The sequence below is a fragment of the Leptodactylus fuscus genome, chromosome 1 (assembly GCF_031893055.1).
Source record: "Leptodactylus fuscus isolate aLepFus1 chromosome 1, aLepFus1.hap2, whole genome shotgun sequence".
In the NCBI taxonomy this organism is placed as follows: domain Eukaryota; kingdom Metazoa; phylum Chordata; class Amphibia; order Anura; family Leptodactylidae; genus Leptodactylus; species Leptodactylus fuscus.
This window is the reverse complement of record NC_134265.1, coordinates 199710855-199729771: the sequence shown is the minus strand read 5'-3', so window position 1 is coordinate 199729771 and position 18917 is coordinate 199710855. Positions and strand designations below refer to the sequence as shown.

General features: G+C 42.2%; 1 protein-coding gene across 2 annotated transcripts in view; it reads left to right on the top strand.

The window, feature by feature from the left end:
- Nucleotides 1-18700, top strand: part of ZBTB7A (zinc finger and BTB domain containing 7A) — a 41404-nt gene extending 22704 nt beyond the window's left edge. For both annotated transcript variants that reach the window (XM_075281439.1, XM_075281430.1), the window contains exon 3: nucleotides 17916-18700. In XM_075281439.1, the coding sequence (XP_075137540.1) occupies nucleotides 17916-18264 (349 nt within the window). In that variant the 3' untranslated portion in view covers nucleotides 18265-18700. The remainder of the gene's footprint in view (nucleotides 1-17915) is intronic.
- The last annotated feature ends 217 nt before the right edge of the window (nucleotides 18701-18917 follow it).

The window sequence follows — 18917 nt, the reverse complement described above, 5'->3', positions numbered from 1 at the left end:
CCCGGGCATGCGGATCACCCGCATTCAAGCTCAAATGGAAGCCAAACCAACGCTGTTCTAAGCATAAATCTACATATAATGCAAATATTCCTACGCGTTTCCTCAAAGTTGATTCTTTAGGGGCTCAATTAGATGGCAAATAAAGCAGTCAAAACTGCTATGTTCAACAATAATTGTGGTATCGGTTGTCTGACTGCTCTGATGCCGGCCAGTATCCTCAGGGCAAAAGGGAGAGTGACACCTGTGGAAGCTTTATTGATTCTAGCTCTTGGAGTGTTTAAGAAGTCTTTCCTTTTTGTCTTTTGTTATCAGTGTCTCCAATTAAATCCTTTTGTGAATATAGTTTGAGCTTGGGGACTTTATATTGTATAGAGCTGTGAATTAGTTGCCATCTTGCCTCACAAAATGTTTAATAAAAAATTATTAAAGGTGCTCTATAACTGGGAAAAGTCATTTTTAACTAATCACATCCTTGCATAGCCTTTAGAAATGCTATTCCACACCTGCCTCAGTGGTTTCTGAATAAGTCTGTTTTTATTCATATGCTAATGAGCTTCCAGCCAGCACAGGAAGTTCCCAGCAGCACTCGTCTCTGCTATTATCTCCTATGTATGTGTGCAAATAGGAAGCTGAGGCAGCAGCCTGTGATGTATACACTCATAGGAAACAATAGCAAAGAGGAATGCACAATGCATCAAGCATATGAATAAAAAGGGACTTATTCAGAAACCACTGAGGAAATTTACATACTAAAGATAAGTGTGGAATAGACTTTCTAAAGGCTGTGCAAGGATGTGATTAGTTAAAAATGACTTTTCCCAATGATAGAGCCCCTTTAAGGCTTGAGGCCCCATGTTGCAGAAATGCAGCTTTTTTTGTTGCAGATTTTGCTGCATTTTTTTGAGCCAAAGTCAGGAGTGGATTGAGTAGAAAGTAGAATTATAAGAACTTCCTGCATATTTCCCATTCCCTCTATAGCCATTCTTGGCTTTGGCTCAAAAACCGCAACAAAAAAAGCTGCGTTTCTGCAACTTGGGGCCTCAGCCTAAAAGTTTAGATGAAAGCCAAAATGGTACCAATAAAAAGTACAACTCATCCTGCTAAAAATAAGCCCTCAATCAGTTCTGTCAACAAAAAAAAACCTATATGGAAATTTATTCTGCACAGTTAGCAACACATAAAAAAAAAAACATTAGGGTATGTTGACATGGAGGAAAAGGTCTTTTCCTTCGTGTGAACTTTCCGCGCCACTCGCCACAACAAAATGCCGATGCAGCATCGGCATTCCGTCGCGGCATCCTGCTCCTGTGTAGGCTCGAATGAATGAGCCTACACTGGAGTGTGTCTCGAGCTGCAGAATCCATGGCAAGATAGGGCATGTCACTTCTTTTTTCCGCTACTAGCTAGGGGAAAAAAAGAAGCAAACGGCTCCCATTGAAGTCAATGGGAGCTGTTTTTGGCAGCGGATTTTGAGGTGGATTCCACGTCAAAATCCGCTGCCAAATAACTTAGGTATCTGCAGAATCGTACGGACCCGCAGAATAAATAAAAATAACTTGACATTTATGCTGTACACGACACAGCAAAAAAAATTAAATGCGTATATTAGGGAACACCTCTGATTTAGAGCTTATGAGGGAGAATACTTTGTTGACCCCCCAGAATGCTCCCCCATCCATGTAATAGGTGCTAGTAGGAAAACAGCATGGGATTTGGGTACCTAGTGTACACTGCACAGTTTACATATTCACTTGGGATACTAATGCTCACTACACCATTTCATAAATTTTTTGAGGGGTGCAGTTTTCAAAATAGATTCACTTTCTGGCTGATTCCAATTTACTGCCACCTCAGGGACTCTGCGTCCAAAAACCAAACCATCTACATCTGCACTCTGAAAGCTAATGCCCACGTATTTCACATTGTGGTTCTCAGGAGACACTACTTAACTAACATATGGGAGTACGAACTGCTGTTTAAGCATACGGAACTATTTGGGTTTTATAATGTTGTTTTTTGTACGCCATGCCACATTTGCAGAGTTCCTGAAATGCCAGTTAATTTGTAATGCCCTAACATGTGACCCCATATTGGAAACTACACTCCTCAAGGAATTTATCCTGGGGTACAGTGAGCATTTTTACCCCCCAAGTGTTGCATATTTTACAGACATAAATTCACCATCAGCTGTGCAGAGTGAAAATGAGAATTTATCCAGGAATACGTTATTTCATTGCACTGTATGTTGTGCCCAGTTTGTGTCAGAGGTTAATATTCCAAAGTCTGTTGTACTAAGGATAACCCTCTATAAGATTTTGTAGTATGTGTCTCTGCTGTCACAATCGGGCACAACATATTGGAAACTGAAATGATGTATCTTTGGAAAAAGTGAAATTTTAACTTTTCACTATGCATTTATTTCTGGAAATCAAAATAATGCAATACTTGAGGGTTAAATGCTCACTATGCCCCTTCATACAGTCGTGGAGGGGAGTAGTTTCTAGAATTGGGGGTGCATTTTTTATTTTGTCTCTGAACCTCAGCAGTGGATTGCAGTATAAATAACCACATTAGGCCTCCAATGTGTATGGTGTTTCTCAATTTGTAGGGCCACATGTAGAGCAGTTCCAAAATCAGCAGCCAGAGCATAATACCTGGAGAGCTGACATTTCACAGTGCCTTGATATGGGTAGGACCTATTGGGCATGGAAATGGCCTATCTAGGAAAATGTCAATTTTCATTTTGCACCATCTGCTGCGCATTTCTTTTTTGGAAAGCATCTTTGGGGTCAAAATGATCACTATACCCTTTGAGGGGTGTAGCTTCCAAAATGTAGTCACTTCAAAAGTACTCTCCACTTCATTAGCCCCTTAGGGGCAAATGTGTCATGGCAGCTGAAAATGATTTTCCCCTCCAAAAACCTAATGGCGTTCCCTGCCCTGTTTTTGCCCTACCGTGTGCCAATACAGTAGTTTTCCTCCACATATGGGGTATTTCTGTAGTCAGAAGAAATTGTGTAACAAATTGTTGGATACATTTTCTCCTTTAACCCCTTGTAAAAATGAAAAATTTGTGACTAGAGCAACGTTTTATTGCAAAAAAACATAATGTTTTATTTTCATTGCCCAAATTTAATAAATCTAGGAAACAGCTGTTAGTCAAAATGCTCAGTATATCCCTTGATATATTCTTTGAGGGGTGTAGTTTACAAAATGGAGTCATGTTTTGGGGTTTCCATTGTACTGGTACTTTAGGGGCTCAGGAAATGAGACACAACACCCAAAAACTATTCCAGCAAAATCTTCCCTCCAAAAGCCAAATAGCACTCTTTCCATTCCAAGCTGTGCCATGTACCCATACAGCAGTTTATGATCACATATGGGGTATTGCCATGTTCAGTAGAAATTGTGTAACCAACTTTGGGGTGCTTTTTCTCCTTTAACCTTTTGTGAAAATTATAAATTTGGATCTGTGACAATTTACTGGAAAAAAAAGTAATTTGTAATTTTCACATCCCATTGGTAGTAAAATTGTTGAATCAGCTGTGAGTTCCAAATGCTGACTGTACCCCTCTATAAATTCCTTGAGGGGTCTAATTACCAAAATGAGGTCATTTATTGGGGCTTTCCACTGCGCTGGTACCTCAGGGGCTCTGCCAATGTGACATGGGGCCTAAAACCAATTCCAGCAGATTCTTCTCTCTGAGAAGCTGAATGGTTCTCCTTCCTTTCTGTTTATATGGTCTTAGGTTTATCCATTTGCAAAATAAAATCAAGGACATTCCAACATGTCAATTTGCATAGAGATTAACCCATAAACCACTACTTTCATTTGTTATTGCATTGAACAGTTCCCTTTGCTTATACACTTTAGAGGACATTCAGCTGGCACTTGGCAGCTACCTTTTGGTACACAGCTATCTCTCCTGATATCCACATATATCACCCCTAACCAGTACTTTAGTGACATCAGGTACATGGTTCTAAAGACATATGGATGCATCATATCACATTAGTGGGCCCCCCGCTCATAATTAAATGGCCAACATTAATATAGTGTAGTATCCCCCACATAATGCCCCTCCAGGGACCATTCAATGAATATATTATATGAGTTATACTCACCTAACCCTGTTCTATCAGAGTTGTAATGATATCTCTGACCCGGAACTCAACAATCCTCTCAGCCGTAGACATCAGCTGAAGCCTGAGCAGTGGTGCACAGAGTAGATAGCCCTATTGTATTCAACTTTATAATCATCCTAAGGATGCAGATGGAGTTAAAATCACTACAAAACCCAATGCCCAAAACAGCAGGACAGCTCCCACTCTATCCAAGTTAGCTGAGGGAACCCCAACTACAATAAGGGGGTGATGCACCGTTTGCCCTGTTGTTAAAATGGCACTGACTGTAGCCATGACACAATGATTGTCTGTGATATAGCGAAGCAGGAACAACATTTTTGTGTAACCTACAGGTGTTCTGTACACGGTGATATGGGGCGCCATGTGCAGAACTGAACACAGTGCTCAGGTCAGCACCAGATTCTATTGCTTGTAGGGAGGAAGTAGACAAACACATTTTTTTCAAATAAAGACACACACACATTAGTGAAAAAATGTGGACTGGGCTCACAGAACTGCTGTAGTATGAATGCAGCCTGGGGGAGGGGCTTCAGCAAATTAAATTGATTTAATGATTCTCTGCACAAACAAAATCGAACTTATTTGAGTATTTTATTAATTCCCAGAGAAGATAGGGTGACAATCAGGCATTTATGGCACTCACTGAAAATGGCATAAATCCAATAATATCAATAATTAAAATTCCAAAAAAAGTCTAAAAGTATTGTCCAATTTTATAGCACAGACCAGCCATGAACTATGCCATTTACTCCCCATACCTGTGCAATAGGAGACATATCTTACTGCTCAGCCTCCTAGACTCCATCTTCACTATGATACCTAGTGCAGTCTGCTGCAGTTTAGAAGCAGAATCCTTTTTTTTCAGTATAGGTGGTGGTACAATCTCCGCTAGATGGTCAAGCACATGGTAAAACCATGTACATAGACCATATTATTAACTCTAAGGCTGAGTTCACCCTGGGTATTTTGGTCAGGATTTTGAGGCCGTATCCGTATTGAAATCAATAGGAGCCAGTCAGTTCTTTTTACCGGGAGACGTTTGTTCCGGCTCCCGGAAAAAAGAACGGACATGCTCATTCTTCAGGCGGAGTCGCCTCACGAATCTGCCTGAAGACACTCCCTCCTCTCGACTAGGCCCATTCATTTGGGCCTAATCCGGAGCGGAGTGCACTGCACCGGCATCCAGTCACAGTTACCCCTATTTTGGACCAGAACCTGAGCCGGCCTCCGTCTCAGGTTCCAGTCCAAGATACCCCGTGTGAACCCGACCTTGGGTACTGTTTGTTTTGTTATATGGTGCTTCTATGAGAATTCCTTTTTAATATAGCATGCAGTGCTTGATATAAAGTTACTGTATGTTGTTTTAGTGTTGTGCTTGCACAGGGTCAATGGAGAGAACAGGGCTGGAAAATTATATTTGTGAAGTCAGAAACAGTAATGGCAGATGGCACCCAGCTGTGGCATAAGTGTGGAAAACACATGGTAAAACTGAGGTATAGGTTTGTAGTTTTGGATACCACACAATGATGTACTTGCATAGTATACAGTAATCCTTTATGATGCGGCCTTTACTGCAAAATTGTCTGCAAGGTGTACATCTAAATGTTAAAATCTAAAAGCGTCAAATTTATGAAATATTGCTCTTTTCCACTAGATGTCAGCAAAACAGGCTGTAATTCACTTTCTCCTTAATCTATTGTGAAACATAGGTTCACAGAAATAAACATCTAGCAATACCTTTTGTAACACTGTATTGAGAAGCAAAGTCAATTATGCTTTTGAGTAAAAGGAAATCAGCGGAAAAATAAACAAGTTTCAAGTTTTAGAATTTCAAATTCCGTACACAATAACATTTCGTGACAGGCAGAAACCGCTCTCAATACAGTAAGAAGAGAAAGAATAAAGAGATGCAGGATTTCACAGAAATGATCCAAAATTTGTTAATAAAGTTGATTAAAAAAATGTATTAAAGGGGTATTCCCACGTTGCATACTCACCAGTCTTCGTTGTTGCAAAATCTTCTGTCTCCCGGCTTTGTTGCGTCATTGGTGGGCGGGGTCACATATGCAAAGCCAAGCGGCGAGATGCCGCTGGCTCTGCGTGCACGCTCATAAACCAGTCTAGCCTTCACAATGCGAATACAGACGCGGCATCCGCCTCTCTCTATTACAGCGGATGCCGGGTCTGTATTTGCATTGTGAAGGCTAGACTGGTCTATAAGCGGGCACGCAGGGCCAGCGGCATCTCGCCGCTTGGCTTATGCATATGTGAATATGTGACCCGGCATCTGCTGTAATAGAGAGGCGGATGCCGGGGAGTGTAGATGCCGGCACAGATGCACAGACGCCAGCACAGATGCCAGCAACATCGCTATGCTCCTGCCCTGCATGAAGCCAGCAGCGGCAGAAGCGATGCTGTTATTCCGCTCCTGCCGCTGCTGGCTTCATGCAGGGCAGAAGCATAGCGATGTCCCCGGCATCCGCCTCTCTATTACAGCGGATGCCAGGTCTGTATTGGCGGCCCCTTCCCCCCAAAGGGTAAACTACCCCCCCCCCCTCCAGGCCCGCTCCCGTGCACATAGCCCCTCCTCCCTCCTCCCTGAGAGCAGGCTGATACATCACTTGACTTATGACCAGATAAGTCAAGGGATGTGTCCCAAAAAAATGAATAAAGTAAGATAGTGAACAAACAAAGCAGTTTTGCTGAAGCAATGTATTTAGGAAAAGTCTTACATTCACATTAACAAACAGTATAGATAGGATCCTTGTGATGGGACAACCCCTTTAATGACACAAATACTCTCGGAAATCCAAAGTTGTCTGAAAGTTTGGTAATGCTTTAAAGCCTCAAAATATGCAGGACTTACAGTTGCATATGCTTCACATTGTAATATTAAAAAGGGTAAAATTATATTTTTGTGTAATATCAAAGAGTAGATTTTCTTCTTTCATGTTGCACTAAGGTTGCAGTGATATCTATATTATTTCCAGAGATATCACTGGTTGAAAACACAGGATTAGGATTTCTATATCATACTAGCAGGAGGACCCAGCTTCGCACAGGTATATTTCATTTTTTGTTTGTGTAATGGCCCTATAAGAATTGTCAAGTTCTGCACTCGTGTATTTTGTATGTCGTTTGTCCGTGTGTCTCTGCCCGCGACTTCGTCTGCGTGTTGTTGGCGTTGATGATCCGCCTATATTCAAGAAATTGCTGCCGTCAATGGTTTGCTTGCTCCAGTGTTTCTGGCAGCTCTTAAGCTGTCCTGCTGCTGAACTTGTTCCTCACGCCATGCCTGTGATTGTCCCGGCATCTCAGCAGCTTGCTGGGAAGTCATATAATGAGCGTGTTGTTGGCGTCGATGATCCTCCTTCTCTGGAGTTTCGGCAGCTGTTAAGCTGGCCTGCCACTGAACTCATTCCTCACGCTGTGCCCATGATTGTTTCGGCATCTCAGCAGCTCGCTGGGACGCCATATAATGAGCGTGTTGTTGGCATTGATGATCCAGTGTTTCAGCAGCTCTCAAGCTGGTCTGCCACTAAACTCGTTCCTCGCGCTGTGCCTGTGATTGTTCCGGCATCTCAGCAGCTCGCTGGGACGCCATATAATGAGCGTGTTGATGGCGTTGACGATCCCCCTCAGATCCACTTGAGGAGAGCTCTGTGACTTCTGGCTACCTTCATAGCTGTGGTTGTTTTAGAATTTTGCAACAAATTAGATTTTCTTTTTCCCGGCATGTTTAAAAGTAGCAAATTTGGCTTAAAGGTGTTTTCCTATGTCACTGTGTGAGCATGTTGCCTGGAGCTGATCAGATAATATTCAAATGTGTGTACACAATCCACTGTGGGTTAGCTGAGTGTTTACACAGTGAGATAACAGACCTGGGACCTGAGATAAGTTGCTTCAAGACCAGTGTAATATAGTATGTGAACATAAATTCATAACAGTTGTGAAGCCATGTTATTTACCGGGATAAAAAGTAGCCTAGGTTTTAATCGAGGTTACAATCTATCCATGTGCCAAATCCGTTCAGCCGTTTTTGCGTGATTGACTAACAAACACACAAACATCCAAATTTGAGCATTTATAATATTAGTAGGATATCATACAGCTGCATATAAATACCCTAATCCCGACTGTGTTTTCATCCTGTGATCTTTTCATGGTTGAAATTTCATGGTCTGAAAAGACCCCCAAGTATAATAATACCGTGTTTCCCCAAAAGTATGACACCCCCTGAAAGTAAGGCATGCGGGGGTTTCTGTTGAATTGCCTAATATAAGGCATCCCCCGAAAATAAGGCATGCCGGGCAGTGGTGTGCGGGGTTTCGGGGGACGGGGCTTAGCGGAGGCTTCGGGGGCGGGGCTTAGCGGAGCTTTGCAAGCTCCACTTCACTGACACAGCAGCCATGCTCTGTGCTCCGTGTGCACAGCAAAGCCGGCTGCTGTCTCTGCTGTTGTAGGATGAGCCATACAGAAGAGGCAGCAGCCGGCTTTCCTGTGCACACGGAGCTGCTGTGTCAGTGAAGTGGAGCTTGCAAAGCTCCGCTAAGCCCCGCCCCCGAATCCTCGCTAAGCCCCGCCCCCCGAAGCCTAGCTAAGCCCCGCTCACCACTTCCAGGACGAACAGCAGCACCAGCGCTGCTAGGAAGAAGGGAAAGGTAAGTATGATAACTTCTCCCCTCCCCTACACTACACTACCTACAACCGGCAGTCATGCTGACGCTCCACTAAGGAAGTGCCGGCATGACTGCCGGTTGTAATAAGGCACCCCCCGAAAATAAGACAGGTCCTATATTTAGAGTGACAATTTAATATAAGACACTGTCTTATTTTCGGGGAAACACGGTAGTCTTTGTGGGGCCCGCGGCATCACTTACTGATCCTGGCCACTGCCAGGATCGGTAAGTAGATAAGGCCTGTTGCTGTCTAGAGTGACTCCAGCCGGTAAAGGCCTATTGAAAAAGACAAAAAAGAAAACGCAGCAGTAACGGCTGTCGCCTCACCCCTAATGTCCCAGGCCATGTTGCAGCAGCTACCGCTGGTACCCCGGTAGTTAGGCCCCTGTAAATGAAAACTACTAAGTCTTACTTTCGTGCAGTGCCTTATATTAGGCAATTCAACAAAACTCCTGCTATGTCTTACTTTCGGGGGATGACTTATTTTCAGGGAAACACGGTATATCCATAAAATCAACCTCAATGCCATTGAGGGAGTAGATGGTTTTGGGAAGCCACATGTCTAAAAATGGCCTCCAGGTTGCAATATACAGAAGCCTTTTAAACCCTGATAGAGGCAAGGTTTAGTAAGATGCCTTTTAACCCCTTAATCCGGGGCCCCACAGCACGGAAATGCTGTGATTTGCCTGCAGCAGAAACGCCATGGGAAAAATCACGGCGTTTTACAGTACAGGCGAAGTGGATGGTATTCTAGCAAATCCCATAGTCACTTTGCAGTAAAAACCTCTATGCGGACACGCTGCAATTTCCAAAAACGGTGCAGTTTAGGAGATCGCAGTATGTTAATTATACCTACGGAAATGCCAGTGGTTTCCCCATAGGTATAATTGTAACAGAAAGTCTGCGGAGGAGAACTCTAAGGGCTAGTTCACACGGGCACAGAGGGGGTGGATTATGGTGCGGAATCCACGTCATAATCCGTCACCTCACAATGGTGGTCTATGGAGACGCTAGCGTTCGTCTTTCCACTAGTGGCATGTTGCTGCTAGCGGAAAAAAGAAGCGGGCTGCCCTTTCTTCAGGCTGATTCCGCGGCTGAATCAGCCACGGCATCCGCCTCGCAGCAGCAACCTCTGGTGTCCATTCATTTGAACCTACTCTGGAGGGGGAAGCCGTGACTGTCGGAAACTGCGACAGTCGTGGCAGGCGCATTTTGACCTAAGATGACGCGGCTCCCCACGTCACTTTCAGGGCCAAAATCTGCCCTTCCACTCCCTGTGTGAAAGCTCCCCGTTTGAGCGCTGCAGGAAGAACCACGACGCGGGGCATCCCGTGGGGCCTTAGCCTTAAGGCGCAGAGTAGTTTATATTTTAATGTTTGGTGACTTTTTTCATATTTTTCCTCCCCGTCTTCCAAAATTCATAACTTTTTTATTTTTCTGTCAACATAGCTAGGTAAGGATTTATTTTTTGTGTGACAAGTTGTACTTTCATTTGCCAACATTTTATTTACAATTTGGGGGGGTCCATGTGAATTAAAACACAATTCTATCATCATTTTGTGCATTTCATTTTTAAGTTGTTCACTCTACATTAAAAATGGACATGGCAGCTTTCTCCGACAGATCATTACAATTACAGCGATACCATATTTACCTTTGTTTTTATTACGTTTTAACATTTTTACAAATAAAACGTCCTTTTTTTAAAAAAAAAATTAATGATTTTCTAAGGCCACAGTATTATGATGACTGTAACTTTTCTTACTGTACTATTGACAGAAATTATTTGCAGGACAAGTTGTACTTTCTATTGGTACCAATGTTTGGTATTTATGACTTTTTGCTCATTTTTTATTCTTATTTTTTTGGGGAAAGCAAAGTGACCAAAATATATTAATTTATGGTACATTTTTACAGCGTTCACCGTATTTGATAAATAATGCTATTTTTGGATAGTGGGGACTTATCACATGGGGATACCCAAAATGTTTGTTTATTTTTGTGTACCTTGTATATTTTTTTAAAATATAAAGATGTTTTGTTTTTTTACTTTTTATTATTTGTTTATTAATTAATTATTTTTACTTGTAGATAGTATTGCAGAACATCTCACATTAGTTCCTATGGTACTATGCAGAGGCAATCTTTATTATGGGGGTCCATGGGGTCATGGCATCCAAAGGGGATAATCCGCCGGAGTCAGAGTATCTTAGATACTATTTTAGGATGGTTATTCTGGAATTTGGATGATTGCCAGATTTGGAGACAGGAAGGAATTTTTCACTTAAGGGTGCATGCACACTACGTAACGCTGGGCGTGTATGAGAGCCGTACACGCCGGCGTTACAGCAGACTGCCGAACACTTCCCATTCACTTCAATGGGAGCGCTCGTAACAGCGGCGTTTACGAGCGCTCCCATTGAAGTGAATGGGAAGTGTTCAGTAGCCCTGCTGTAACGCCGGCGTGTACGGCTCTCATACACGCCCGGCGTTACGTAGTGTGCATGCACCCTAAAATGGAAAAAGTGGGCTCTACTTCATGGGGTTTTTACCTTATTCTGGATTAACATTGCAACCTAGAAGGCTGAACTAGATGGACGGATGTCTTTTTTTTTCATGCTTAGAAACTGTTATTGCTTGTCTTGCAAAACACAGTCCTTACACTGCAATAAATATACTAGATAGATAGATAGATAGATAGATAGATAGATAGATAGATAGATAGATAGATAGATAGATAGATAGATAGATAGCATGGACAAATACGCTAACAGGAAAACATTGAGTACACTATGTTTGTAAGTGATGGGTGTGTCCCGACATTACTGGATGAGGCTGTTTTTCGTCTTTCTCTGCCAAAGTAGTTGGAAGGAATGTAGAATGTAGAATTTATATCTATGACTTGCTTCTTTATGAACAATGCATGTGAACACTAAAATCCAAAACAGGTCATAATTTAGATAAATGAAGATTTGTTAATGTTATTACTCATATGTTACTTTACATTTATAGGCTGTATGTTTAGATATATGGACTAAAATACATTTTTAATCTATTCACATGCATAATATTATGTATTTAGGAAGTATACATCCTTTACTTTTGCAGATTGCGCTGTATGATGTTATGCTGTTAAAGGGGTTTTAAATTCATGACCTATCATTAGGATAGTTTATCACTGGAAGATACTTGGAGGTCTGACACCCCAGAACCCCTATGGACCAGCTGTTTGATATGGCAGTAGTGCTCCCTAAGTGTCACTTACACTTCACAGGACATGCAATGTCACATTCATTGGTCACATGGCCTGATTGCCGCTCAGTCCCATTCAAGTGAATGGGCTGGGCTGTGATACCAAACGCAAGCACTTGACAAAGATACAGTACTGTGCTTGTTAAGTACTGAAGAGGATGCAGCGTTCACCCAAACACTGCAGCTTCTTGAAGTAGCGGATTATCCAGGGGCCCAGGTCTAGAACACCTTCCGCTAGCATTTCCATAGGTACAGTATAATTGACATGCTGCAGTTTACCAGAATCCCATGTAGGTACTGTAATACGCAGCATTTTTTGTTGCAGATTTAGATTAGGTGTTTTTGGACCAAAATCAGGAATGGATTAACCCCTTCCCAAGCATTTTTCAATTTTCGTTTCCCCCTCTTCTAAACCTCCTAACTTTTTTATTTTTCCTTTCTCAGAGCTATATGAGGGCTTAATGTTTGCAGGAAAAATTGTACTTCCATTTATTACTCTGTACAATGTACTGAAAAAAAAATCAGAGAGGGATGGATTTGAAGAAAAAGTGCATTTGTGCGATGGATGTTCTTACAGGTTTCTTTTTTACGACGTTCAATCTAGAGCCAAAATGATATGTCATCTGTATTCTATGTTTTGGTACGATTGCGGGGATACCAAATTTAATCAAAATGTGCAAAAAAATTGTCTTCTAAAAGTTGCCATATTATGACTCCCGTAACTTTTTTATACTTCCATGTACGGGAATGCATAGGGTGTCTTTTTTTGCGGGGCCAGGTGTATTTTTTACTTATACCATTTTGGGGAATGTCCATTGCTTTGATCACTTTTTATTCAAATTTTTATCACAGGTGAAACAGTGAAAAAACGGCAGTTTTCACACTTTCGATTTTTTTTTTCCCACTATGATGTTTACTGTACAGGAAAAATATTTTTATAGATTTGTAGAGCAGGCGTTTTTGGACACAGCGATACCTAACATGTATGTGTTTCACTGTATTTAAATGTTTAATTTTTTTTATTTGTTTTTATAATTTTTTAACTTTTTTTTTTTTTATTAGACTCCCTAGGGTCTTGATCACTAATGCAAGGTATTACAATGCTAATGCAAATTTCCGACGGTTCTATTGCAAGCTACATAGAGTAGCCTGCAGTAGAAAATAATGAAAGACAGACCTACAAGGCTTCAAAAGGCTTCCACCTGTCATGGTAACGGTACGCTGGCCCCAGAGCTTGCTCCGGGTGCAGGTGAACCCCGTCAAAAAGGGCGCCGGTAAAATGGAGTCTTGGTTAGCTTTGACCAAGGCACAGAGGAGCTCAGCTCCTGAGCGACCGCCATATTTAAATACTCGACACCCGCCAAACTAGTACGGCGGATGCTGGGAGGAGGTGAAACGGAAGGGAAATGTTTTTAAAGAGGATCTTTTATGTCCTCATGAATATGAGGTTTTATATACTGCTAGAAAGCTGACAGTGCACTGAATTCAGTGGTATGAGCGTTAATTTTGGCACCAATATCTCCCCACTGTCAGAAGGGCATTCCTCATAGCCTAGCATCATTGCTGTGAGGAACGCCCCCTCTGATTGTGCTATGACATAACCTTGTACTCTCAGAGGAGGCGTTCCTTACAGCCCAGCCATGATGCTGAGCTGTGAGGAACCCCACACCACCTAGTACAAGTCTATTGACAAGTACTGTCAGGGGTGGGCATTCCTCACAGCCCCGTGATGACACTAGGCTATGAGGTACACCCTACTGACAGTGGGGAGATATTGCTGCCAAAATTAACAGCACCAATATCTCCACCACTGGCTCACATACCTGGAATGTCGACGGTGCGCTGGATCTTTTCCAGGTCCTCTAGAGTGCTTCCTTTATATATTCCATTCATTTTCAAGCCACTTCTGACTTTGCTTCAAAAACACGCAACATAGTGTGCAGCAAAAAACACTGTGTTACCGCAACGTGGGGCCTTAGCCTAAATAGGATTGTTCATACGCTTTCCAAGAATACAATAAAAAAGATCCAAAAGTTTCCCAAATTGACAAAAATTTTAAGTACAAGTCATTGCACACAAAAAAAAACAATATACACCAAAAAATGGTGTTGACATTATAGAGCAGTGTTGGTTGTAACATTAAAAAGTTGTGTCATTTAAAATTCAGACATGAAAATTAAAGAAATGCCGCATCAGTAAGTATCACATTAGGCTGAAAAGTTACATTTTATTAGTTTTTTTTTTCCCATTGATTAATAAAACAATTGAATTTGCTTAACTTCTGATCCTAAAGCTCTGCTACATTATGTGGTAGAACTTCTTGAACAGAACTCACTTGTTGTAATGTTAGCGTACCCTACTGTAATTCAGTGAACTCTTTAAAGCAATGCAATCTTTCATAAATGTTTGTAAAGACAGACTGCATGGCAAAGTGCTGGATTATATATATCAGTGGCAATGGGACTAAATGAAACCCCTGTATTGAATGATTAAAACAGAAATGTTTCCCAGTGCTTTTATTCACATTTAATTTGATTGAAATTGACAGGCTAAGGGTAAGTACACACAGAGTTTTTTGATCAGGATTTTGAGGCCGCATCCGCCTCAAAATCCTGCCCAAAAAGAGGCTCCCATTGAAAGCAATGGGAGCCGGTCAGTTCTTTTTTCAAGTAGTCGGTTTGTTCCGGCTACCAGAAAAAGAAGCAAGATGCTCATTCTTCAGGCCGATTCATCTCGCGATTCGGCCTGAAGACACTCCCTCCTCCCGACTAGTCCCATTTATTGCTCCTAATCCGGAGCGGAGTGTGCGACTACCCGTTTTTTGGTCCGGAACCTGAGGCGGCCTCCGTTTTAGTTCCGACCAAAAAACTCCATGTGAACTCGCCCTAAGGCTGAGTTCACACAGTTTTTTGGTCAGGAATCCACCTCAAAATCAGCCTCCCAAAAAAGCCTCCCAATAGCACTCTATTGGGAGGCTTATTTTGGAGACTGATTTTGAGGCGGATTCTTGACCAAAAAACTCAGTGCCAACTCAGCCTAAGGCCTCACCTAGCAGGCAACAGCAAAAAATCACTGCAGGAAAATCACGGCGGCAATGCATCACGGTTTTTCCTGCAGCGCTTTTCACAGAAAGCTTGCATAGGTGTCCTCTGCTGGCTTTCTGCTTCTTTTATACCTGTTGGAAAACCACCAGCGTTTCCGGAAGTGTAATAGTTTTGAAAATTGCATCATATCTGCTGCACATATTTTTCTGCATTGTGTGAATGGAATTTTCTAGAATCCTTCTACCTGGGACCCCGGCCTTACAGATTTAAAGGGAATCTGTCAGGCCAATTTGGGACTCTCTGCATGGACTGGGGCTTTAATGTCCCAAATAGTGCTGTTGTAAAGCCATCTGTGCCCGGCGCAGTTCTTCAATGCAATTTCTTCTTCTGCCATCTCTTTTAATAACTGTCTCTCTCTCATGTGAAGGACAGCACTCCAGTTTAGTGTAAAAAATAAATATTAGTGGAAGTTTATTCCAAGCCTCGTAAAGTAATTTAACATTTGAAGTTTTTCCCAACAAAATCACTTTAAGAAAACTACTTTTGTATGACATTTTGACTATTTGTTTTCAAAATCTACATAAATTGAATATTACTGAATGTTGAAAAATTAGCAAATACTATTCTTTATATAGGTTTACCTCTGGGTTCACACATTCTGAACTTTATATGGAAGAATCCACAAACATTCATAGCCTTAGGCTAAGGCTCCATGGGCCAGAAACGCCGTGCTAAAGCGTTGCAGGAAACACGCCTGGAGGTTTCCATTTCCTGCCCAGTTTCGGGCAGGAAACGGAAACCTGCATAAACGGAGACTGGGTGCAGGTGTGAACGAGCTCTGACTATTGAGTCCCACAGATTTGACACAAAAAACGGCAGTGGATTAGCAACATGTAGGTCTGGCTAATTTTCATGCGGATCCAGGGCAGAAATTTATGTGTCAGCCTCAGATTTCTTCCACAGTACCCATAATAAATATATGTCAGATTTACAATATGACCTTCTTGATTATTCACTTTCTGTTATGCATTCACTGTGTATTTTTAAAGCTTGGAGAGGGGGTTAAATGTATCGGTGGTAAGGCAGCGTTTTCACATCCACTCATTGGTTTTCCATCCTAATCCCCAGAGAAACTGGATAGTGGACACCTTCCCGGTGATCAGTTTTATAACCCATTCATTTGAATGGGTTTTTAAAGAAAACCGCCGGTGTCTGTCTGCAGCCTTTCTGCGGGGAAAGCGTTTTTTTGCATGGACACAGTCGGACATGCAAGACTTTATGTCCGCCCAAAAAAATGGTTTCCAGGCTGAGAGGAAATGAATGCGTTTTAAAACTGACCGCCAGGAAGCTGTCCCCTATCCGGTTTCTCCGCGGATTAGGACAGAAACCCTGGGGCAGACTGCAGACACTGGTGTAAACACCTCCTAACTTAAAGGTATTTCCCTGGTCGCAAAGGACTCTGTGGACCCATCCAAGTTTGAAAGCCTCTGGCGGCGGTGGGGGGTGTTTCAGGAATCTGCGGAATTCTCTCTCTTTGTTCAAATCTCCTCCCCTTTTTGCAGTCCTCTTCTTTTCTTTCTCTTTCCTTTTCTTCCCCTGACCTTCTGGGGTTTATGCCCCCCCACCCTCCCCTCTGTTTTTGAGCCTGCCTATGCCTCCTTCGTTCCCTTTTGTGTCTTGTCTGTCGTGTCTATGTCCTCATTGTGTTTTCAGTTTCCTTGTTTAGTCTCCGTTTGGTCGTTTAGGCCTCGGGGCTCCTATCCTCCTTTCTTTTTTCTTTTTTTTTTGTTTTTCATTTGTTGTATTGTATCCCCCTGGGACTGTGTTTTCATTATACAAGCAATAACATCTGTCTCTTAATATTGATGTGAAATTGGACAACCACTTTAACTATTTCAGGACTGTATACAGAATTGAGCATTAATACTTGTGCTCCACGTTGAAAGAATTTGAAGTTAAAGAGGACCTTTCATCAGATCAGGCACATGCAGTTGTATATACTGCTGGAAAGCTGACAATGCGCTGAATTCAGCGCACTATCGGCTTTCCCGATCTGTGCCCGGTGTAAAGTGCTATTGGTCCCGGGACCGTAGGGCTTTACAGTCAGAAGGGCGTTTCTGACAGTTAGCCAGGGACGCCCTTCTGCCCAGCAGCGCCTATCGCGCTGTACAGTGTGAGCGGGGAGGAATGGAGTTCCTCCCCGCTCCACAGTACAGCGTGATAGGCGCTGCTGGGCAGAAGGGCGTCCCTGGCTAAGTGTCAGAAACGCCCTTCTGACCATAGAAGAGCTACGGTACCGGGACCGATAGCGCTTTACACTGGGCACAGATCGGGAAAGCCGATAGTGCGCTGAATTCAGCGCATTGTCAGCTTTCCAGCAGTATATAAAACTGCATGTGCCCGATCTGATGAAAGGTCCTCTTTGAAGGGTTTTTAGGGCTTTTTTAATAACCTATCCTCAGTATAGGCATCTAATATGGGATCATTGGGGGGTGTCACTCAGCCCCATACTAATCATGTCTCTAGTTTGCTGCCAAGCCCAGTATTGTAAGAACTCTAGGCCACACCAATATACAATGTACGGAGCCATATGCTTCACACTGTGCACTGTATAGTACTGAGCCTGACAGCAATCCCAAGCAACTGATCAACTTGGGTAGGTGTCTGCTCTCCACCACTCAGTCATAGTTTATCCTGATTATGGGCAATAAAAAGAAAAAAAGACAAAAAACTTGACTTTTAAAAATTTTGTACTTTTACATTGATAACTGTGAAACTATTTCTGTTTCCTAAGGCAGGACAAGCTAAAGGTCCACATGAGGAAGCACACAGGAGAGAAGCCTTATCTTTGCCAGCAGTGTGGTGCAGCTTTTGCTCATAACTACGACCTGAAGAATCACACTCGAGTGCATACAGGGCTGCGACCTTACCAATGCCAGGCATGCCACAAAACCTTTGTGCGTTCTGACCATCTCCACAGACACCTAAAGAAGGATGGCTGTAACGGGATTCCCTCTCGCAGAGGGCGTAAACCCCGGATTCGAGAAGTGATTGCTCCACTTCCTCCACCTCCAGGAAATGGCAATGGTCCAGGAGAAATTCAGGCCGGTTGTCCAAGTGTGGGGGCTGGAAGCACTTCATAAAGAAAACCAAAAAACTAGAATTTTCTCAAAATCAATATAGAAAAAAAAATATATATATATAAATATATATATATATGAGTATATAATTATATCAAAGTATATTTGGGGTTGCCTAATTATCACTATCCTCATGGGAGGGATGGGACTTGAGAGTATATACTCAGCACAGGGGACCAGGAAGGGGAACCGTGTTCTCCTGGGATTGTGGGAGGTGGGGAATGCTTGGAATGAATGAATGAAATGTTATGAGTAAAGTATAAAGGCTAGAAATGTATTGGGGCAGGTTGCACTATTTATATACCTGCTATGAACAGAGCTACACTGAAATTTTACTTATCTACTCTAAGTAAAGTAAAGTTTATGCTTTCATATAGAAACACAATTGTTATTTTTACATTCAGCTGAATGTTTGTCATTGTTACAAGGGTAAGTGATTCTGGCATCATTTAGAGTGTTATATTAAAAAAATAATATAATTCCAAGTAGAAATTAGGCTTTATTTTACAAAGGAAAAATGACACTTTTTGAATTGTTAAATAGTGTTTATAGTAGGTGATAAGACTTTCTAACTGTATACACGTATTTATCCATTTCTTTTTTGTACCTTTGACAGTACAAAGGCAACAGGCTTCCGATCATATACATAGAGTGTT